The following is a 21,732-nucleotide window of genomic DNA, read 5'->3' as shown; positions in this document are numbered from 1 at the left end:
CAGAGAAGGAATTTGTGACAGAGCCCACTGGTGAACTTTGGAGGCCACAGAAATGGCCAGTATCCAGCCAAAAGCAGTAATGACCAAGCAAATCTTACTGCTGAAGCACGCCCAGACAAAGCTGGTTCCTCACTTCGGCATCTCACTGCATCGGGAAGCATCGAGTTTCACTACCCTGTGCCACAAGACCTGCATCCCACCAGGCACCACCGAAATAGCCCAATGATTCAGAGAGCCCAGCAGCAGCAGCAGCAGCACTAAAAGCTTTGTGAATGATACCCTCTGTGGGGCACATGCCTCTGAGGAAGCCCTCCAAGGCTCCCTTCACCCTCTGTGGATGGAAGCAATGACTCACCGTGGAGCAGGAGGCACTCTTTGTTTGGATTCAGCTCCTGGGTGCTCATTAGTGAGAAATTATAAGAATCGACTGAGCTGCGTTATGCACTGAAGCTCTTTGGTATCACAGTCCTTTCCTTTAGTGCTCTGTGCATCCTATTTGTTCTTCTGTGGTCCTCGCTGAGCTCAGTGTTGCCACTTCAGCCTCATTTCTCATGGAAGCAAGGCCTCTGCTTGGCCTCCTCAGGCATCCCCTCTGACTTGGGCTAGTCCTTATCTCAGCGACTTTTTGACTTGTTAGCTTGTTTGAGTTAAATCTGACACAAGAATAGAGGTCACAAAAGTAATTAAGATCCATAATTAAGTAATTAAATTTTATAAAATAATCCATCTGAGATAGAAGAAAGTGAGGCTATATGTCTACCAGTCCAATTCAGGAGCCTGTTGGTTTCTGCTGGGTTCTGCTGGGGGCATTGGAGCTGTTACAGTGTAGCCAGATTACCTTCAAGAGGACTGAGCAGAGGGAAAGGAAAAGCAGAGGAGCTTGCATAGATGCACACCGAAATGACAGAGATTCTTAATACCATTCAGTTCAAAAAATCAACCTGTCAAGGAAGAGAAATGCATAGGAAACTGCATCTGATGTGATCTTTTGCTCAGGACACTTCTTTTTTTCCTTTGCTGTCCTGCGTACCCCTGCAAAATACCAAGTTTCCCTCTAACAATTCTGTATTTTCAGTGAGAGTGCAAAGAAAGCCAGACAAAGTCCAACTTTTGGTAATCTAAGAGAGCATTAGAGAAAAGCTGTGAAATGCTAACACTGAGTTTTTCTCTCTCCTTACATTGCAGATACATTCCTCAAAAAAAAAAACTAAAAAAACACCCCCAAAAAAGCACACCAAAAAACCAAAAAAACCCAAAACAAACAAACAAAAAAAAACACAAGCAAAAAGCCCAACAGTAAATATATTTGTCTCTTAAGTTGTGGATCCTGGCACGATTTTGCGGCAAGTTAGGAAGACCTGCAGTGCCTCCCTGTGAGCTAATTGCGGAGCCTGAAGCGAGGGGCAGTGTGCGTGTGCTGGTGTGAGGCGCGGATCCGCAGCCATCCCCATCAGGGCAGCTCCAGAATCCACTATCCCTTTTCACAATTCTGCAGGTTTAAGCAGCCTCGTCCAGCGGAGCGGTCCCCAAATCCCCCTTGGGCTCCCCGAGCTCCCAGCGCACCGGGCAGGGCAGCGGGCAGGGCACCGCCAGGGCTGCGGGCAGGGCAGGGCACCGGGCAGGGCACCGGGCAGGGCACCGGGTAGGGCAGCGGGCAGGGCGGCGGGCAGGGCACCGCCAGGGCAAGGCAGGGCAGGGCAGCGGGCACGGCAGCGGCTCCTGCCGGGGCCGGTCACGCCCGGGGGCTCTGCTCTCGGCCGAGCCCCTTGCGTCACCCTCACCGGGAGCCGCGGCCGCCCGTGCCAGGACATTCCCGGGCTGAGTCACGGCTCGGCTGCTCCCGCCGCCGCCGCCTCGCAGCGCGGCCTGCCAGCTGCTGCCCCAGGGCTGGGAGCGCTGCCCGCCCTGCCGCCGCCTTGCCCGCGGCTCTCGGAGCCTTTCCCGCCGCCCCCGGGGTGCCCGGGAGGGGCAGCGAGCGCGGTCCCGGGCGGCGATGCCGGCCCAGAGCCGCGATGCCTCACTGGGGTTAAGCAGCGGCTTCCCCTACCAGGTGGGGAAGGCCCTTTCCAGCCCGTGCGGGGATGCGGCCGAGGAAAAACTCCTTTTCCCCTCCTCGCTTGTAAAGCTCCTTTTTCCCCTCCTCGCGTTCCCTGGACGAGCTGACCTGGTGCCGGATGCCAGCAGGGCAGGCGGGAGGAGGCAGTAGGGAGCGGCACCAGCGTGAGCCCGGCAGGATGCTCGAGGAGCAGCAGCCACATGTTGTTCGGGGCAGAGTGGAATTCCCCCTCTCACACGTGTCACTGAATCACAACGCCGCGCAGCCACGGGCCTGTCAATGGACAGCAAAAGAGAGATTTAATTAAAATGTTATGTCTTGTAATGACGTGGTGGTAAGGATGGTATTTAAACACACCAAAAAAAGGAAATAAAAATTCGTCCTGTGAGAGAAACATGAAAAATAATGGCAGAACAGAACAAAAAATTCCTCTACAATTTAAAATACAGGGAAACTTCACTCAGCCTTATTAATAAAAACAGAAGATAAAAATCACCTTTGCATAATTAGCACATATTCGACTTTTACAAGGGTTTACACATTTGTAGCACTAGAAGAAATTGCTACTGTTTATCCTGCTAGCCCTTGTAATTCCTGTATGCCCCACAAAATGTGTCTCCAACTGCTGCAGTGCCCTTTTGCTACGCACATGCATAAACAGCACTCAGCAATTTTTACAGTTTCCCCATGTCTTACAAAATGAGTGATAGTCCATATGCTGGCAGTCTCCAAGTTTCTGTCCTTAAGCTTAGAAAGTCAAATTCTGCTGCCTCTTATGCTAGGATTTTAGTAGACTTTCCACAGCACAGAAGCAGAAGTTTTTGTTTCTTTTTAAAATCAGAAGAAAGATAAAAGTGTGGTTTCTTTCCTTACTCTGTATTGTGGCTCAACAGTTGGTTCTTTGCTCACAATATTATATTAATTATATTCTATTGCATATTATATTATATTTAGTATCTAAATATAATAGATCTTACACAAAGAAGGAGTAAGGACAGCAGTAGTGTTACTGAAGTGCACATCTACAATTCTCTTAGCAGTGAGTTCATCTTGTTTATGTTTCTGAAAACCTGTTGAGCCACAGAGCAGTGGCTCCTCTCAGCAGACGAGCATGACAGCTGGAAAGGGTCATTTCTTGAACAGCCTCAGCCTGGTTTGCAGGACAACTGCCAAAAGTTAGGATACAGCCAGCCATCTCAGCAGATGGCACAGTTTAAACTGGTGCACCTCCAGGAAAAAGTGGCAATGGTTTCCAAAAGCTCTTTTCCTTTAGGATAGGTGCGTGCAGACCTTTGAGCTGCTGGGGCTGGCTGGCACATAACACATATAATGGCTCAATTTTGTTAGGTTCTTTTTTACAGGAGAGCCTCCCCTGAGACAGGGTTCCTGGAAGGACAAGGAATCCTTGTTCTTCTGTGCCTGGACAAGTGCAAAGCAGTACTGTACACAGATTGTACAGATCTTTCAGGCATTAATCCCAAGTCTTCCAGGCTTGGCCTGATTCTGCTACTGACCTTCATTTCTCTGTGCCTCTTTTCCTGCTGGGGTTATATCATCACGTTGGTATAAAGTCCTTGGAAAATGGACTGTTTCTAATCATGGTCAGCACTTCTATGGTATTGCAGGTCTGATTTAAGGAGACATCTTTTAAATACAAAAAAGAATCACTAGTAAAGGATCAAATACTCTCCAGGAGATAGATAAAGCCATGACTAAAGTGTGAAGATGGCAGAGGTTAATGCAAATGGCTTGTTTTGATTGGAAGTTTTAAAGGTCAGACAAAAAGGAGGACAGACATTTTTGGTTCTGGAGTTTCAATACTCTTAAAATTGCTCCAGACAGATCTTGCACTCAGTTTGCAGCATTGCATCTGAATGAAAGGAAATTCTGTTTGATGAAGGTTGACCTCAAGCGTTGGTTTTAAGAAACCTCTTAAAAGCAACAACTATGGAAACAGAAGATGCACCGTCTAAACCTATTCAAGCATTTCAAAGTCCCTGCACAAGATACAGTGCTTAAAAAGTTGATAGTGCCTTTTAAAACCACAAAGTTTTTCTTTTTCAGACAGCAATCTAAAAATAGAACTTTATCTCAGCCTAACATGCTAAATACATGAGTTGAGATCACTTTCTGGTGGTTGAGGATGGGCTTTAGGATGACTGAGGCCCAGGAATATTTATAACCATTGCTGGATCGTGGGGCCTGTCGGTCAGTGCAGAAGTGTCCTCTGGTGACAGCAGCATTCACGAGCTGTGCCAGGATTGCAGAGCCCAGCATGTGACTGATGGTGGGATCTGCACAGGAATGCTCATGAAAAGCAACTATGAAGCCCCATGCTGCCCAGTGTCAAATGCAGAACTGCCATCCAAACCCCAAACATTTTAACATCCTGGCTCCCATTTCTGCCATTCTGAACACAGAATTCACAGCTGAGCCACAGCACTGGCTGTCTCTTCAAAGGCCTTTCCTCTCCAAGCTAATTTTATCTGTAGAGTGCTCGAAGGAGAAAAATTGGAAAGCACGTAGATTATAATACACATTCTTATAGGACTGTTAACCTAGGAACTATCAATATAAATCCTAAATATATTGGTAAGACAAGACTAGCAAATTGATAAAGCTGAAGTTGGACTGTGTGCTATCCTAGCAGAGCAAGGTAATCCTTGTAGAGGATTCCTTCTAACCTTGTTACAGGGAAATTCTGGGACAAGCATGCCATTTTCAGTCCCTCCACATGGCATGGTTAAACCAGGCAGCACAAACACCAGAATAACCCCAGACCACAGTGCTGTGACACAGTGCTGGTGCAGCAGCTCTATGTTATTCAAATAAAGACCCTTTCTTTCGTGGTTCTTTGAAATCAATCTAAGGAAAGAGACGAACAACAGCAGAGAAGACAGAAGTGAAAGCTGATCTTCCATGGCCATGGGCCAAAGTTTTGGAGAGTATGCTGTCATGTAACATCCTTGTAGGAAACTTGGCCCAATCAAACATTTCTCTCATCAAAAGCGAGTGACCTGAACAGCTGGATAAACGTTGTGAGCAAGCAGGGAGGCTCAGGCAGAACGCTGGAGCTTTGCTGCTTTCTCCCCCCTCTGGCAAAGGCTGCAGGACATGGTGTGGGCTGAGCACCTCCAGCCTGGCCGGCTGCTGCGTACCCAGAGCCACTCGCAGGGCAGCCGCTGATATAGCCCTGTCTTTGGAGACCCAGGAACACTTTTTTCCCTTCTTTCATCCCTAAAAAAAAATTAAAGGTTGATTTGCACCTTAAAAATATATATTCAAAATAATTTCAGCAGTTTTCCAGGAAAGAAGCACTACAAACCCAGGAACCTGATATATTACGGTAAAGAAACAAACCTAAAGTTTGTCTCAGTGCACTTTTTGGAAAACACATGCAATTGGTGGCTTTCTGCCCCAAGAACGTTTCAGGTGTAGCTTGTATTGATGTGCATTTTAATGCACTCCAAAAAATGCCTTCCAATACCTGAAGGGAGCTTACAAGAAAGCTAGAGAGGCTCTTTTTACATGGACATGGAGTGACAGGACAAGGGAGAATGGCTTCCCACTACCAGAGAGTGGGTTTAGATTATGTAAGAGGAAAAAATTCTTCACTGTGAGGTTCGTGAGGCACTGGAACAGCTTGTCCAGAAAAGCTGTGGCAGAGTTCAAGCCATGTTGGATGGGTCTGTGAGCATCCTGGTCGAATAGAAGGTGTCCCTGCTATGGCCGCAGGGTTGGAACAAGATGATTTTTTGAGGTCCCTTCTAACCCAAGCCATTCTCTAAGTTCTAGGATTCATGAATGATAACCATTGTTTTAATAGTCAGTGACTTAGAGCAGTTAAAAATCCCAAACTTTGCCTAAGTATATACAAATACATCCACAAATACACAAACGGGTTTTAGGGATGGAGCTACATCAGCATCCCTATTGGAAAACAAGGTAATCAGTTTACTTACCTGCCTTTGTAATTCTGATTTGCAGCACAAGTTATTTAACCTTTTGCATCAGTCTTCATCCAGACATCATCTTCAAACCTGAGTGCCCTGAAATGGGAAGTGTTCTTATTGGTGGTAATTGGAGATGAGGAGTTTTTACACAGGCCTAATACTGGACATATACTCAATTGAGCACTTCAAAGGCAAGCTTTTAATAGCACTGCCTAAGGAAGCACCAAACTAAGGGAAGTGGGTAGCTGATGAAGGGCAGGAGGAAGAATGCATCACTTGGTAGCAGGCTGAGAAATCTCAGAATATGCCCTTGCAGCAGGCTGGGTAAAGCACCAGGAGCAGCCCTGCAGAACTAGACTATGTCATGTTGGGAAGATCAAGGCACTTGAGCAGTGCAAGGGAAAGAAAGATCCCTCAGAGTTACAGCCAAATGCTTTACAAGAAACTTCCTGCAGTTGTCTGGACACTGACAACTTCTTTAGAGTGAGAAGGCTCTTGGAGGGCAGAAATAGTCCTTGCTAGCCTCAAGAAGTGTTATCTAGAATCACTGTGATCAGTTACAACAGGGATCCCCAACAGGCAACGTGACCTGTGTTAGATGTTATTTATTGAATACAAACAGATAAAACTTGGAAGAGACAAGATCACCGCAGGGTAAGGGTTAACTCAGTGGTTACATCAGTGATTCATAAACCACAAATGTAATCTCCTAAATCCTAAAGCACCAGATTACCAGTGCAGCACAAACATGGTGCTGGGTAGGACTCTGGCACGGCCTGCTGTCCCCAGAGACCTGCTCCCTGCACATGTCTCTGGAAGGCTCTTCCCTTCTGCACTGTGACAGATGCAGGGACAGCTGCTTCTGGGGCAGCTGGTCACTGCAGTGGGGCTGTTCAGGGTCTGCCTCCCTAGAGCTATATATGCACATTCAAACTGGTTTTCAGCTGCTACATACTGGTTTCTAATGCCCATATTTGCTAAGATTATGCTAAGATAATATTTTTATTGTTAATACTAGTTTAAGTGCTCTGTGCTTAAAACCTCACCCTCCACAAAGGAGGCATCCAGTAGTGGCTGCTGGGGCACTGGCCCCAACTCATACCCCTCACAAAAAAGAGTGCTAGCTCACATCTGTCATGGGCTGCCACACCAAAGCAACACAAGCTTTCCAGTACTGTTACAGGCTTCCAGAAACCAGACTTCCAACAGCTGAATCTGACACTGGATATGCCAGTCAAGGTCATCACCTGCCTCCTAATACAGGTGAAGGGACTTGATACAACATGTCCCTGGTGTTGACACCTGAACAGCCAGTATCAGCTTGACTGCAATCACCACAGAAGGCTACAGCCAGCATTTGAAGTGGCCTTCTCCTTGTGACCTCATCCTGCATGGGTGGGAAGAGCTGCTTCCAGTACCAGCAGTCACTGTGGGAATTGGTCTTCTGCATCTTTGGCAGCCTGTGGTGGCCAGGAGGTGAGCAAGCTTTCTTTGAGGAAATGCTGGTGTTTCCTGGACAAGAGAATCCTTTGGTTGGGAGCCCAAAGGGACTGGTCCCTTGGCTACTGAAGAGTAATGTAAAAAAAAATCAGAAGAAATTGCCTAGGGTAGTTATTCAGCTCTGAAATGAATGAAAGGGGCAGAATTCACACAGCAGGAAAAGCAGCTGGTGTTGAAGTACCTGGATACATGCCAGGGCTAGGATCTATGGAAGCTACCAAGAAGGGCAAGACTTTCACTGTTGCACCTTGTTAAAATGCTTAGAGCACAGATGCTACACTTACACTCAACTAAGCCTACTGCCTCTTTTCTGCAAGAGTCTGGTACAGCCTCATCAGTCTGAATCCAAAACGAAGCTGTTCACCCTCTCCCTTTTGACACCTTTGTGAAAAACGTGCCTGAAGCCCTGACAGATAGTGTACAGATCTTACTCTGATGGTGACATCAGGTGGGATGGCTGATCATGGTAACACACTTTCAGGGAGAAAAGATGGATGAGGAGCATGAATATTTCAGCCCCTAAGACAAGGAGGGATATAGAAGTAACCCCCCTTTTCCCAAAGGCCATAAAAAAGATATCTCGACACAGCTAAGAAAAAGCATCACTGAAGTCTGAAAAAGCAACAAAGAAAGTACCAGATCAGGCAGTCTGCTCTGAGGACTTGGTTCATGCCTCACAATTACCACTAAAGCCAAGAACAGTCAGAGCTGAACTGCACGTATGGCAGATAGGAGTATTTTAAGCACAGCTGTTCAAAGCAGAATAGCACCTCCTGTATTTCACCTTCAGTGTATGTGAGGCCTCAGGCTTGCAGACTTAAAGGGAAGTTAGTAACTTTGCTGAGCACAAGCTACAAACACCATTGTCAAGCAGAGATTTGGGTTGGACTGTTCCCACTTGCTCTATCCAAACCCAAAATTATAGCTGCATTGTTAAGGGGATGCTACTGAAGGAAATAACCCTGGAAAAAGAGTGATAGGAATGAACAGCTGGGAGTAGGTTTGGAACAGAAATTATTTAACTTACATCTGCCACACATAGACTTACTCAGCTCACTGTGCCCCTCCTCAAAATGTATTCACACTCAGGTCAATGGGGATTATTCATGTGAACAAGAATGAGCACAACTGTTGTGCAACCTACTAGTCAGGACTTTTGACAGCCTCCCAGGACTGGACAGATGCAGGGGTATCAAGTACAGCTTATACCCTGCAACCAAGTCTTGTGCTGCTCATATTCCTCACAGAATTTAGCATTCTTTACTGGGAGCATTTCTTTTATGGGAACAAAAAATATCTCTTAAATCTAGGCAGAGATGTCAGCTCTGAACTGACAACTTTCTGTGGAAAGTTTCCACAGAAACTCAGAAGTATTAGCAGACATTTCTGAACAACATCCCTTCCCCTTCTCATTCTTATAATTTTTAAAAATTATTTTAAAATAACTTTTAGAATTATTTAAATTTTTAAATAATTTTAAAAACCCTTTAACACAAGCTGCATAAACACAGGGGGAAAGATGCTGCTGCAGCAGCAAGCCTCATGTTTGTTTTTCCTACAGCCCCTTCCTATCCCCAGACTTCCACTCTATAGTTTTTTCTCAGATTATGGCATATCTCCAAGAGGACAGGACTGATTTAAACCTATTAAACTGAGCTTAATAAATTTACATTAATAAATATTGAAAACAATACTATCAAGCATACTAAGGATACTTTAAAGAAGCTGCTGGTCAACTGAACAAATCTGTGAGGTTTTACACAGTAGAGATGCAAATTAAAGATCCATACAATTTACAGTACTCACATTACTCCAGACAAACTGATGGACACTTGCATCCCTCTGAGACCAGGAACCACAGTGGCTGCAGCTGCCCAGAGTGCTGGCTGGGTACTCATACTGGAACCACATTCTGCTGTGTTGCCTCCAGCAAACTGTCCTCAGAAATTATTGGAAAGGTGGTGCAGCAGTACAACTCAAGAGGAAGTCCAAGCTCAACATACTTTGAAAAAATGTGTCATTTTATTTTTACACTTCCAAAGTTGAATGTAGAAATTTAAGAGTACAGTCCTGCAAGTTTACTCATTGCTAGAAGAACTGCCAGGGACACAAGAAGGTATTTATTGATTGATCATCAAGTCAGAGGGGAAAAAACAAACAAACAAACAAAACCCCACCCTCCAAAATTTAAAAAGTTATGGGACTTTTTTTTGCCCCAAGTACAAATTTTATAAATACAAAACAAATTCACAAATTACTTTGAATGCTAAATAAATATCTACTTAATAAACTCAGACAGAATACCTCCAGCCAGCACTGGTACAGTACTTGAAAAGATATGCAGTTGTACTCATTAGTGTTGAGAAGATATGCTCAAACAAGTTTTAACAACACACACAGTTTCTTCAACTGTGCTACAGCAGAAGATTTTCTCTGAGTTGATAAAGCCCTCAATACCACAGCTCCTACAAAATCTAGAGGATGAAACAACGTTATTTTGTGCAGGAAAAAACAAAGTACTTCTGGAAGATATCTGGACACATGAATGTATTAAAAATGTACAAAACCTCTGTAAACCAGTACTGTATCCAGTACATCTATCAAAATTATTAGACACTGAATAAAACTGTAGCAAAGGTAATCTTTCCTACATTCTCCTGAGTGCTTAATATTATATTGAGAATATAGTGCAGGCCACACTTCAAGGTGGTTAAACAGTTGTTATTGCTTTAAATAGACATGACGACTGGGTAATTTAACAATCCATTTTAATGAATGTAATCAATTCCCTCAAGAACTCCTTTGGAAGGCAGAGGTTAGATTCGAGACTTCTTTGCTGCGGGAGCGCTGTGGTCCACGTTACCAGATGTGATGGGAAGTCCAAGCTTTTGAGCCTGAATGTGGAAGAAAGCCTGAAGTCTAGTTCCAGCTTTTGCTTCACTTGTGTTACGAGGGTTGTATTCAAAGCAGTTCGAAAACATCAGCTCAATATCTTCAATGAATTCAGCTAGGGAATAAAATAAATAAATTTAGCATGTTTCAAGTCATCAGTGGTCTGACGAACAGTTTGACACCAATAAATCAGTACAGTGATCCTATGCAGAGCTGCAACACAAAAATGTCTTTACATGTATCGAGTTGCTATCCTTGTATCGGTGCTGTTCCATGTCAACATTCTTCAGTTTCTCTGATTATCAATACAGGAAATACAAATCAGAGACAAGGACAACAGTACCTTTTCTAATTATTCCATCAGTGTCACTCTTTGATATTAAAGGCTTGAGAACTACCAGAAGTTTCATAGCTGCCCATTTCTCATCTATCCATCATGTATGTTAGTAGGAAAGGAACTATGTTCAACAGATTTTATTTAAAAAAAATATTAGTAATTGCTCTTTTAAAAAACCTAAAACACCACAAAACCCCAAAGCAAACACAATTTCAGCTTTCTAATCATCCAACACAGTTCTATTTTAGGACAAGGATTCAAAGTGAGAGAACATGGTACAATATACCCCTTTCAATAAACAATACTTACATGCTAACTTATATTCACATTTATTCACTTTTTCACGGATTATATTTAAGGCAATAGGTTTTTTGATTATATCATAGTAGTCTGGTACCTAAAAAAAAAATCCAAACAAAAAGATTAATGGACAAACAAAGGGAAGCTTAAATACTGCCTATGTAAAACATTAAAACAAATAATGTATCAGCAAAAGGCATTTATGTTTTGCTTTTAAATAAACAGAGGATTCTTACACAACTACCTTCATTCCCTGAACTGAATACTAGTTTTCAGTCACTGTTTTTTTTTTCTATCATTCAAGTAGCAGATTACAACAAATGTTAGCCAGAAATTTAATAAATAAATCTACTCCTAAATGCCCTGTGAACAACTATAAGAAAATTGCATGAGCAGATAAGCATTGTGCTGTTCCAGCTATTCCCATCTGTCAAGTACAAAAATTATTTCCAATATTTTACATTTTTTATTTTTTCTGCAATATATTACAATGTTAAAAGCTCTTTAATCATGAGTAATAATCATTTTGACTCCACCACTACTCATTCAAAATGCAGAGATTCCATTCACTTGTGCTGAAGAGCAGCAGCAGGAGACTCTCCACAAGTACTGTGGGGTCAAGAGTCAGGGGAGGAAAAGGACTGCCTAACCCTTAAGTGTACTGATCATTTGGATCCAGTTTTGAATTCCAGTAAGCACCAAGCCTAGGGTGCCTGTCTCACAAAGTGGGGTGGGGGAAGCAAAAGAAAAAGGCATCTGATCCAAACATGCCTTCTCCTCCTCCAAGGAAAGATACCCACATGCACTATCCTGTATATTTTAAAACCTAGGTTTTGGTTATGGCAATTTTACTCTAGATCAAGTGCAACCTGCAAACAAACCTAAAGGAAGAATCAGTAAAGAAACAGAATTAAACTAACATTTTTAATTCCTTTTCCTTTAGGAGTGATGTTTATGTAATTACTAAAAAGAAAAGTATTTTTCTCTTTCTGGCTTGCTGTGCACTGACCATTCAATGTATCCTTTACATTGTCTTAAAGGCAGCTAAAAGTTTAAACCAAAATATCTATCATGATGAAGAAAATCTGGGTCAGGTATGGATTTCTCCTTCCAACTATACAGAGACTATTCCCTAAGTGATTGGTTCAGGCAAACCAGAATGCACTGAATTCTAGCAGTTTAGTTTCAGCAACAAAACTAAGTTGAATTCTCCATCCTTCTTTGCATTCACCAGATTCTTGCCCTTCCCAACATAATTCCAATACTCTATTATTAGGCAGTCACTGTTCTCCATTTCATTCAATATTCCTCTCCACCTCTACGCTTACTTTGTTCATTCACATTTGTACATCATTCTCTTTGTCCAGACAGATTACCCTTCCCAACTATTTGTGGCTCTGAATTCAGCATTTCAGGTCTTTATTAAACAGCTATCACTGCTAATTTTAGCAGAGCCTTAAACACCAGACTCTAGATCCCCAAGAATGCCTGTGCAGAGTTGCCCCAGAGGCTTGGAAAGGACAGGCACTTTGGCAAGGTCAGATAGGGTCAGCAGTACCTTACAGTGGACAAGCCAGTGAGCCTGCAGAAAGCAGCTTTGGCAAGTTTTATTGTAGTAAAAACCTCTAGAGCAGCACTTACTTTGGGTATCCACATTATCATCCAGTATTTTGAAATTTGAACAAGAGGGAAATTAAGAATGAAGCTACAGAATCATCTTTTTACTTCATTATAATTAAGATCAGCATGAAGTTGCTTCTATCTTATTATTTGTCACAGGTCTCGTCTCAGAATGTCTTTGCATAAATGAAAGATTAATTCAAATAATTAATTAATAATCACAAGCTTACCTTTAGCAGTCTTATGCTATACTTATTTGGCTGGGTTTTTTAAAACCAAAGCATTTCACATTTTAAAATGCCCATTGAAAAGTTTATGTAAAATTTTGCCAATACCACATCAATTGTGGAAGTTATTTCTGACACCAAATATCTGAGCTGAAATGCAAGAGTTCTCCTGAATCCCACTGCTTGGCTCTATCCTGCTGTTTGCACCATGCTGTAAATTCCCCAGGTTTACCAGCAGCAAGCAGGGCTCTCAGCCATTCCTGCTGCCTGTAGAGTTGTGTCAGTTACCTGGATTTTGGAAACCAGTTTCATGAAAGGCCAGCTGTCATCGTGCCGCACCAGCTCCACTATCAGCTGCTCAAAAGCTGAGAGTTCATGGACTCCGCCCTGACGTCCTGAACTTCTCCTGCTCAATACTGGAGGAGATGATTCTGGAAAAAAAACCAACCCAACATCCCCCCAGATAAAGATTAAAAGCTTGACAAATAAAATAATTTTTTTAAAATTAATAAAAAGCTGAAAAACCATTATTTTGGGGTACTAAAACTGTAGTTTAAAAGCACAAGGCATGTAGTTTGACCTAAAGTAGTAACTATACTCCAGTCTTGTCATTTACTACTAAAATGTGTCTCTTGTCATACAGAACGCTAAGTACCAGGCCTTAGCTGGGTGCCTCATCCATTGCATTAATTTTGGATATGATTTTTTTCACTGATTTCAATATTAAAACAATTTGTTAAACACTTGAAGAAAAGTCCTGTTAGAGAAAAACAAGAATAAGCTGCCTGCTCCTAACTTTTACTTTCACAAAAACTCTATTCAGATTGGTTTTATCTGCTTTCAAGAGTAGTCAGCAGGGTAGTTAAAGGAAAAGCTCAGACATTCTGAATAGTGACAGACAGAAATGGTGAAGAATACAAGGCTGCTACACTGGAGTGCAAGCTCTTTTACACTCTTCAGTCTCACACTGGGTCCTTTTTGTTTTTAAAAGTTATTGTATCTTTCCAAGTATTTCCTTACCATCAAAGTATTACCTTAACAAGCATGGACACTGTTAGCCCTATACCAGGCAGACAACATTTTTCTTCAGGAAGCAGTTTCTTGTTCTGTGTGTATATTCCCAATTTCACTATGTTCCCTCTATCTGTGCTCTTCACTGCTTAATTCTTTAATAAAATAAAATCATAAAAAGCTACAAGTAAACATTTCCATTTGTGTGGGTTAAGGCACTTCCAAACTTTCAATCCACTTATAGAGCATATCGTGTGCAAATATGAAATTTCAAATATGGATACAATAAATCTCAGATGGCTGAAAATTTTAAGGTTCTGTCAGTGTGAAAGAAAAACTCACTGGAAGTGGCAAAAGTGCCTTCAACCACTACTCATGATCTCCATGCTCTACCACACAATTATTTTATCAAGGAACAGAATGTGGATTTTGCTGTGATAAACACATTTCTCTAACCTGTAGATTGTCGTTTTCTGCCTCTTCTCTTGGGTTCAGCAACAGGAAGGGAAAGCTTTGAAGCAGCAACTGGCAATTTCCTGAGGCGCTCGGCGGGCTCTGGAGTATCCACAACTCGGAAGCCGAGCGAGTTGGAGGAGCTGCTTCCCAGTGAGCTCCTGGCGCTCCTTCGTCCTCTTCGTCTTCTTCGAGGACCGAGCAGCTCCACAAAAACATCTGCTGGTAATGAACTTTGGCTCTGACGAGTGGTCCGGCTATGAAGTCTTAAAGTGGGCTTAGTCCCTGCTGAGGAGGCTGATTTTATGTTTCTTAAACCCCTTCTGGTCATTTTTGACGAAGATTCAATTGGCTGGCTCCGAGAAGCGTATCTTGCCTGACGCTGGCTGTTCTGACTTGAGAATGGATTGTTGAGCTTGGCTGCTCTCATTTTTAATGGAAACTTGACCTGAGATCTTCCTTGTTTTGATGGGCTACAAAGTGAAGAGTTATGTTTATTTATTCCAAAATTCCATTCGTCTCTCTTCCCTGTTTTCTAATTCAGCATTTAAAAAACCCAGCCATTCAAGGTTGAACTGGTAAGCAGCTGGCTAACAACCTGATGCAGTCAGTCACCCAAAATTACCATTGTCTTAAATACTCCTCTGGTGTCTCTTAGTGAAATATTTTGTGGAGTACACACCTTAAAGAATTTTTCAGAATTCTGATCACCTTTGCAGCTTATGCAATAAGAATACATTAACTGGAGCACCAGCTATCAATTCCTTTAAATCACTTATTTCTCACAGCAAGTGTTAACTACTAAGATTTCTGAACATTATTATCAGCCAGATAAATAAAGAGCAGTTGTAAAATGCTACTTATAAGAGTTAGGCTCTGGTCAGGTTTTGTAACTAATATTTAAGACTCCCCTTCCTTTACAGGGAAGAGACAAGATCCCAGAAATAAATTCATTTCCCGAGGACATGCACATTCTCTCCAACTACTAAATCTCAACTGTCAGAGCTGTACAAAGACTGTACAAAAAAGAGAAGAAAAATACTCTGAGATCAGAAAAATTTCCTTCAGTTTTTATGTTGCTGACATGTGCATCAAATAAAATTTTTATTGAAATTACCACTTCGTATTATTTAGCTGATTGTATAGCGTTTTCTGGTCGGTTGTTTTTCAAAGATATTTTCTTGGGTTGTTTGTTTGGGTTTTGTTTGTTTTGTTGTTATGGTTTTGGGGGACTTTTTCAGGGGGTAAGGGTGGTTTGGATTGTTTGTTGGCCTTTTTTAAACAGCTACTGCATTAGTCCTCAGGGATTCCCAATGTCCTGTGGCCTTCAATGGATTGTTTTCTCTAATGTTCTAATAGTGTAAGCATCTAGTCTTCCAAAATTCAAAAGTGGACAAAAATAACTCTAGATTTTCTCCAGAAAACCTTTACTGTTTGAAACACTTTCCACTTCACATTCACACAGCAGCTGTACAGAACTGAAGCTCTGATGGCCTTCTCTCACCCATACATTCAAAGCTGGAATTTTTATCCTGGAAATTAACCCAAGTCCAGAAGCCCTAGCTTTTGTATTCAGTATTAAATCTTTTGGTAAGAGCCAAATTTGCAACAAGCTGCCATTTTTTTAGAAATAAACATTTTTTTCATACTAGAGTTTCAAGATACATGCTTATGGGAACACCTACTCCAAATAACGATCAAGGTGATATTTTAACAAGTCTGTTTACCTTATCTCTTCCTCCTCTTGTGATTCATCCTCCTCATCTTGCTCTTCTTCATAATGCTCCTCGTCACTTTGTCCCAGCTCATCATAGTTTGCCTCTTCTTCCCCTTCTAGCTGCTCAGCAGTCTCTTCATCACTTTCCACAGAAGGTCTCTGTCTGGAGGAGAGGCGTCTAGAGCGCTGTTTTGGTCGGCACTCTGGGCAGAACCAATCTCCTTCAGGAATGACCTGGGAACAGAAGGGGAAATGAAAAAGCATTAGCACTATAAGAACTATTCAAGCTCTGTGCGAGAAGGAAGCAGGCCTTTCCCCCGAGGTACCTTCAGCTTGGGCCTGATGCAGTAGGTGTGATAGCCTCGGTCGCAGCCATCACACAGCACCATGCTTTCCGCGTCGCCTTTCTTCCGGCACACCTTGCAGCGAGCGTTGAGGATGGACTTGGACCAGATGACGCTGCGGTCCAACGTCGACAGGTGAAGGAAGACTTGGGACAAGCTGGTAGAAGAAAGAAGTGACTCTCTCCAGCGATCCAGAACTGTTTTGTAGGACCGTCCACCATCACTGGCATCTTCCATTGGAGAAGGGGATTTAAAAAAATAAGAAAAATGACAAACCCCCACAGAATTATCAAACTTCTTTTTCAAAGATCCAGGTTATTCTAGAGTAAGAGGTAATACTCTTTCAAACAGACAGCAAGTAGCAAACTGGGATAATTCAACCTTTGTCTTATCTCTTCAGTACTGGAGTATTTTCTACATAGTTTCCAAGATGCTGGAGCTTTAATATTTTACTCTTCAATACCTATTAAGCTTAGAACTTGCACATACATAGGTCATTAATAAGACAAACTCAGATATAAACCTGGAAACCTAATTTGATTCAATTTATAAAGTATAAAACAAAACTTAAGATCATAAAAAAAGGATCACATATCCAATTTACCTTCCTTTGTATTTACATCTGGAAATCCCAAAATGTTTAAAGAAAGTACCTGAAACTTCACAGGCAAAGAACAGCTTGAAGGGCACTTTTCACCCACACCTGCTCCAGTACAGTCTACCAGAGAGCCTTTCAGCCCTCTGCCCATGCCTCACTGCCTTCAATCCTGCCCTGCACCCTGCCTTCACAGGCACCTGCATCTCTGTGTGGCTGACCAGGCTGGATGACTGACCTGGATGAAATGTAACTGTTTCCTTAATACCTTTTAAGCAATGTAACACACAGGAGGGACCTGTGGTACACATCAAGTGTCAAACCAAGTAACACCTAAGTCCCTAATTAAGTTAAAAATAAACGGGGGAGGGAACAAGGGTGAGAAATTAAATGGCATTTTCAAATACTTTTGGTTTGCAATCGAGGCCCATGAAAGCAGCTACACAAAAACACACACACTGAGTAATGAGGGGGACAGTACTGAATGGGAATGGGTAGCTGGGAACTAGAGAAGCAAATAGGCTGTTTGAGAACCTGAGAGAAAACAGAAGGTATAAATGATAGCCTACACTGCTGCTCCTGAGCAGAAAGCTGGTTTCTTTATTGAAGCAGAAATTTATTTCTTGCATTTTAAAGTAAGAGGGTTTGAGGACAGGAAGAGACCATACAACAGTGCTTGTGGTTATGGAGATGTCTGCAGACTTCCCTTCTAAAAGTGATAGTCCAGCTACTACTGTGTGATCTCAGTTGATTAATGATGCACTCCAGCATATAATGCCACCCTGCCTGCTGGAATACTGACAGCGGGCACATGAATGGCCTGTGATGCACCTGGCTGCCAAATGATTTATTCCCAGGACTAGGAAGAGAAAATATCTAATAACAAATAAAATGAAAGAACAAAAATGAGACTAATTGCTCTCCTGGCAAAGCCCTTCTGCCTTCTCATCAACTGGCTGCCAGGATTTGTCTAATCTTGCATACATTTGCATTAGCAGCAAGCAGCACAAGAGAAATGATGGGAGAAGGCAGAGGATAAACAGGCAACACAGCTTCATAAATAAAATACAGCTACTCCTGAACTGCAAACCTGTATTTCCTAACATTTCCTATTACTTAGACCTTAGGCTTGCTGTGTAAATTTAGTCTTCTGAAGACAGTGGACAAGGTCCTTTTCACAGTACTGCAGTATATCTCCATGTATTTTTTTTTAAATTCAGTAAGAAAGTTAAAATTGCTTAAATCAGATTTGTACTGTAACTCTTACGCTTAAAGACACTTTATCTTAAGCATATATATAAGTCTGGCAAGCATTTCTTTGGCTAACAATGACAGCTTGAGCATTATTACTTTTATTTGGAGGTTATTTTCAGCCTGGATTGGCCTACCAATACAGTTCATCACACAGCACAACAAATATATTGCAACTGTGAATTTGCAGAGCAAGTAGAGATGAAAATTCCTGACCACAACCTGCTTCAGCATGTCCTGCTGCTGAAACAAGCAAGCCAAACAACACTCACTGTTTCAGATCCCAATTTGTAAAATAAGAATAACACTTTTTTCTTCCATCCATCATCTTTCTCATTTATATTGTTAACTCAGAGGGAGAAATGGCCTCTTTCTTTGTGTCTGAGCAGCTCTACACTGCGCAGTGGGATACCCTTCTGTCAGCTAAGTCCTCCAAGCCTTGCTACAATGCAAATGAAGTCATTTGACAGATCTATGCACTCATCTATCAATAGCTAATTGAGTTCAGGGAAGGGTTTTCCATTTTAGTTTTTCTAGAAAGGATATGCAGTTGCACAATGGTGTGAAGTTTTAGAAAAAAATGGGGACATTAAAAGAAAGGGGGAAAAATCCCAGGATTATGTGAACAGGCAGATTTTGGTCCCAAAGTGAAAAAAAAAAAATACAGTTCTTTATTTCTGGTTGCAGAAACCTTTTTCTTAGTTTTAAATATTTGAGCTGTATTTGTTTCATGCTTAAACCTTTGGCTTCAATACCTTCAATGTAAGGAACTGGCTACAAAATTAATTAAGCAAAAACCAATGAAAAAAGAAAACTTGATAAAATATTCAATGCTTTCTAATTCTTAGCAATACAAGTAACATTTAAAATTTACCATCTCTCTGACTAGTCTTGTCTTTCACTCTCTTCCTCCTTTTATACCCCCAGTGGTGCCTTTCATCATCTTCTGCATTACCTAACATTAAATTCATAGAGTTATTTCAAATATCTTTTTGAAGCATGGCAGATTATTTTAAAATTAATTTTTATATTCCATAAATGTGTAGCCTAAAAACATGACTTGAACAGTGAACAGTGGTTCTCAACATGTGCAGACAGTGAAGGGTAGGGGAGTGCTGTGCATGGAGGAATTGCACATCCCAGTGTTTAATCTGACTCCCACTACAAACAGAATGTTTGAACTAAAAGCTCTGAATCCTACCCTGCCTTACCTTTCTGTCCAACTCTGGTGCAAATGGCCACAGGAGCAGATACTAACCACAGGTTTTTCTCAGCAAACAATTTGTTTGTTCTGTGGTACCACAAACCTCCTCACAGCTCAAAAAATGTAGCCAGGTTATGGGCACAGTTCTCAAGGACCAAGAGAATTAGTTCATCTGTCCACTTGAAACAATGCATTTTGGATGGTTTTGTGCAGGTGTGTTCTGGAGTATTAAAATGATTAAATTAACCTCTCAGGAAGGAAGAGCCATGGTCAACCTCATCTGCTCCAATTACAAGGCACCTTTGACTGTCTTCTCTGAAGAGCAAACAAAAATTCTGTATCATAAAAAAAGCCAATTTCCACCTGTGCTGCCTCTGCTCATGAAACTCTGCAGGGAAGTAATGGAAGCATAAGAAAAAAGTATGTGTATATCCCTATCATATCCAGGATACTGTTGGAAGATGTCTGATACTACTATGAGGATGATTATAAATAGGAGAGAAAACAGCTACGGGAGTACAGGAAACAAAGATAAAATCTAAAAAGAAAGGAATTGAATAAAGACAAGCAAAAAGGAACAAAAAGTTGGTTTGGGTTTTTTTTTTGTCATGCAAGAAGTGTACGGCACAAGTTACAAAGCAGGCAAATGGTTCCCTCCATCAATCTCAAAGGTGCTCCCATGAATTAGAATCCAACCTTTTGCATGGAAATCTGAAGGATGCTTAAATGACTGAAGTCCTGAACTAGTGCAGAAGGCAGACTTTTTTGTGGATGCCTCACTGAACTCCAGGGCAACCAAATCACTTCATCATTTTATACCTCAACTTTCACATCTCTGTAAAAGGAATGATGAGACCTATTACTGCACTGCAAAGTATTTTGAAATGCAAGGAAGAGTAAATTTATATCAAAAAAGAAGCAAAATTCATAATAAAAACCGCTTGTATTTCTTTCTTCTCCAACAATTTTTTTTCTGAGAAGCAGGACTTCAGAGCTTCCTTCAAACAACTATTCAAAAAGAAAAAGGCTTTTTTACATCTTAACTCTGAAAATTTTGCAGGAAAACAATGTACTGCAACTGCACTCCCTCCTTTCCATAAGTCTCCTGTAACATTACCTTGGGCTGCACTGAAGGAAGAAAAACCAAATTTTCATAGTAATATTTAATGAAAAGATTTCAAAAAGACAGTTCATAATTAAGAAATGCATACCATTTAAATCATGTGACATTTCATCACCAGACAACAGAAGATTAGTGGGCATCTAGCAGCTCTGTGAGGCTGAAGGGGCCATTTCTGGGGTTTCCAGATCTCTTTTCACATCGCTATCTTCTCTGTCAGTCTTTTCTTGCTCTTCCACTTGAACATTTGGTATGCACCTCAACTCTAAACCTATCAGAATCACCAGCAAGGCTCTTGGCAGCCTGATAGAGCCTCAAACAAAAACGGAGCTGAGAGGAGCAGCTGGTCCTTTTATTGCTGTACTGGGTCCCTTTGTCTGCTCTGCACCCTGGAGGCCACCAGCATAAACCTGCCAGTGACTGCAGGGAATTTCAGCGTGCTGGCTTTAGGACTAGCAGCCATAAACGAAAACTAAAAATTGTTAAGTTCAGCTCCATTCCCTAATAGGAACAGAGTAAATAAAGGGAGGGATAGAAAGGGTAAATAAACTTTGCAGTGAAAGCAAGAACTGAAATAATGACAAAGACTATTTTCAGTGTGGTTTAAAGCAGACATGCAAGGGCACTCTTTTTACTGCAAGTGTTCCCCCTGTACTGCTACAAAAACAGAACTCCCAGCACTTGCTTGACTTCCAATATTTTTACTTCAATGGTAACTCAATCAGCCAAAAAAGTTGGGATTATCAGATTTAACATGAGAAACAGATATGCCAGGCATTTTGTCTTAAATAATTGGAACAACTATTATAGAAATCCCTCCTGTTAGGAAAAAAACCCAAAACCAATGAGCACAGAGACACAGTAATCTATATAAGAACAGTAAAACAAAACTAAAATTTCCTCAAACTAAACCCCAGTGGTTACAAACTTAGAGTTAATTTCTATCATCACAAAACTGTTGGTCACACTTTAGAGGGGTTGGGGGGGGAAAAATGCATCACAGCTCTGAGCACAGAGCAGTCCTGAAAAACAAGTGTCCACTTGTCATTAAAAGCCCTACAAACACCTCCTTGTCAAGCTGAGTAGAGAACTTTTCTATGTCTGTTGTACATCTGCAATCTTGCCTTCATTCAGATTCACCTCCTGTTAAAA

At 41.7% G+C, this 21,732-nt stretch overlaps 1 protein-coding gene across 5 annotated transcripts in view; it reads right to left on the bottom strand.

Moving 5' to 3' along the window:
- Positions 1-9,555: 9,555 nt before the first annotated feature.
- The window catches only part of BAZ1A (bromodomain adjacent to zinc finger domain 1A), a 65,590-nt gene continuing 53,413 nt past the window's right edge, over positions 9,556-21,732 (bottom strand). For 2 of the 5 annotated variants that reach the window (XM_064714718.1, XM_064714717.1), the window contains exons 22-28: positions 19,131-19,211; positions 16,393-16,640; positions 16,077-16,300; positions 14,353-14,822; positions 13,174-13,316; positions 11,048-11,135; positions 9,557-10,516 (exon numbers count right to left, since the gene is read on the bottom strand). In XM_064714718.1, coding sequence (XP_064570788.1) covers positions 10,326-10,516; positions 11,048-11,135; positions 13,174-13,316; positions 14,353-14,822; positions 16,077-16,300; positions 16,393-16,640; positions 19,131-19,211 — 1,445 coding nt within the window. In that variant the 3' untranslated portion in view covers positions 9,557-10,325. Of the gene's footprint in view, positions 10,517-11,047; positions 11,136-13,173; positions 13,317-14,352; positions 14,823-16,076; positions 16,301-16,392; positions 16,641-19,130; positions 19,212-21,732 lie in introns of all 5 variants that reach the window. The other 3 variants (XM_064714719.1, XM_064714721.1, XM_064714720.1) reach the window with 2 other exon arrangements.

Source organism: Zonotrichia leucophrys, chromosome 5 (assembly GCF_028769735.1).
Source record: "Zonotrichia leucophrys gambelii isolate GWCS_2022_RI chromosome 5, RI_Zleu_2.0, whole genome shotgun sequence".
In the NCBI taxonomy this organism is placed as follows: domain Eukaryota; kingdom Metazoa; phylum Chordata; class Aves; order Passeriformes; family Passerellidae; genus Zonotrichia; species Zonotrichia leucophrys.
Note: the sequence above shows the minus strand (reverse complement) of the source record. Positions and strands in the feature narration are given on the sequence as shown.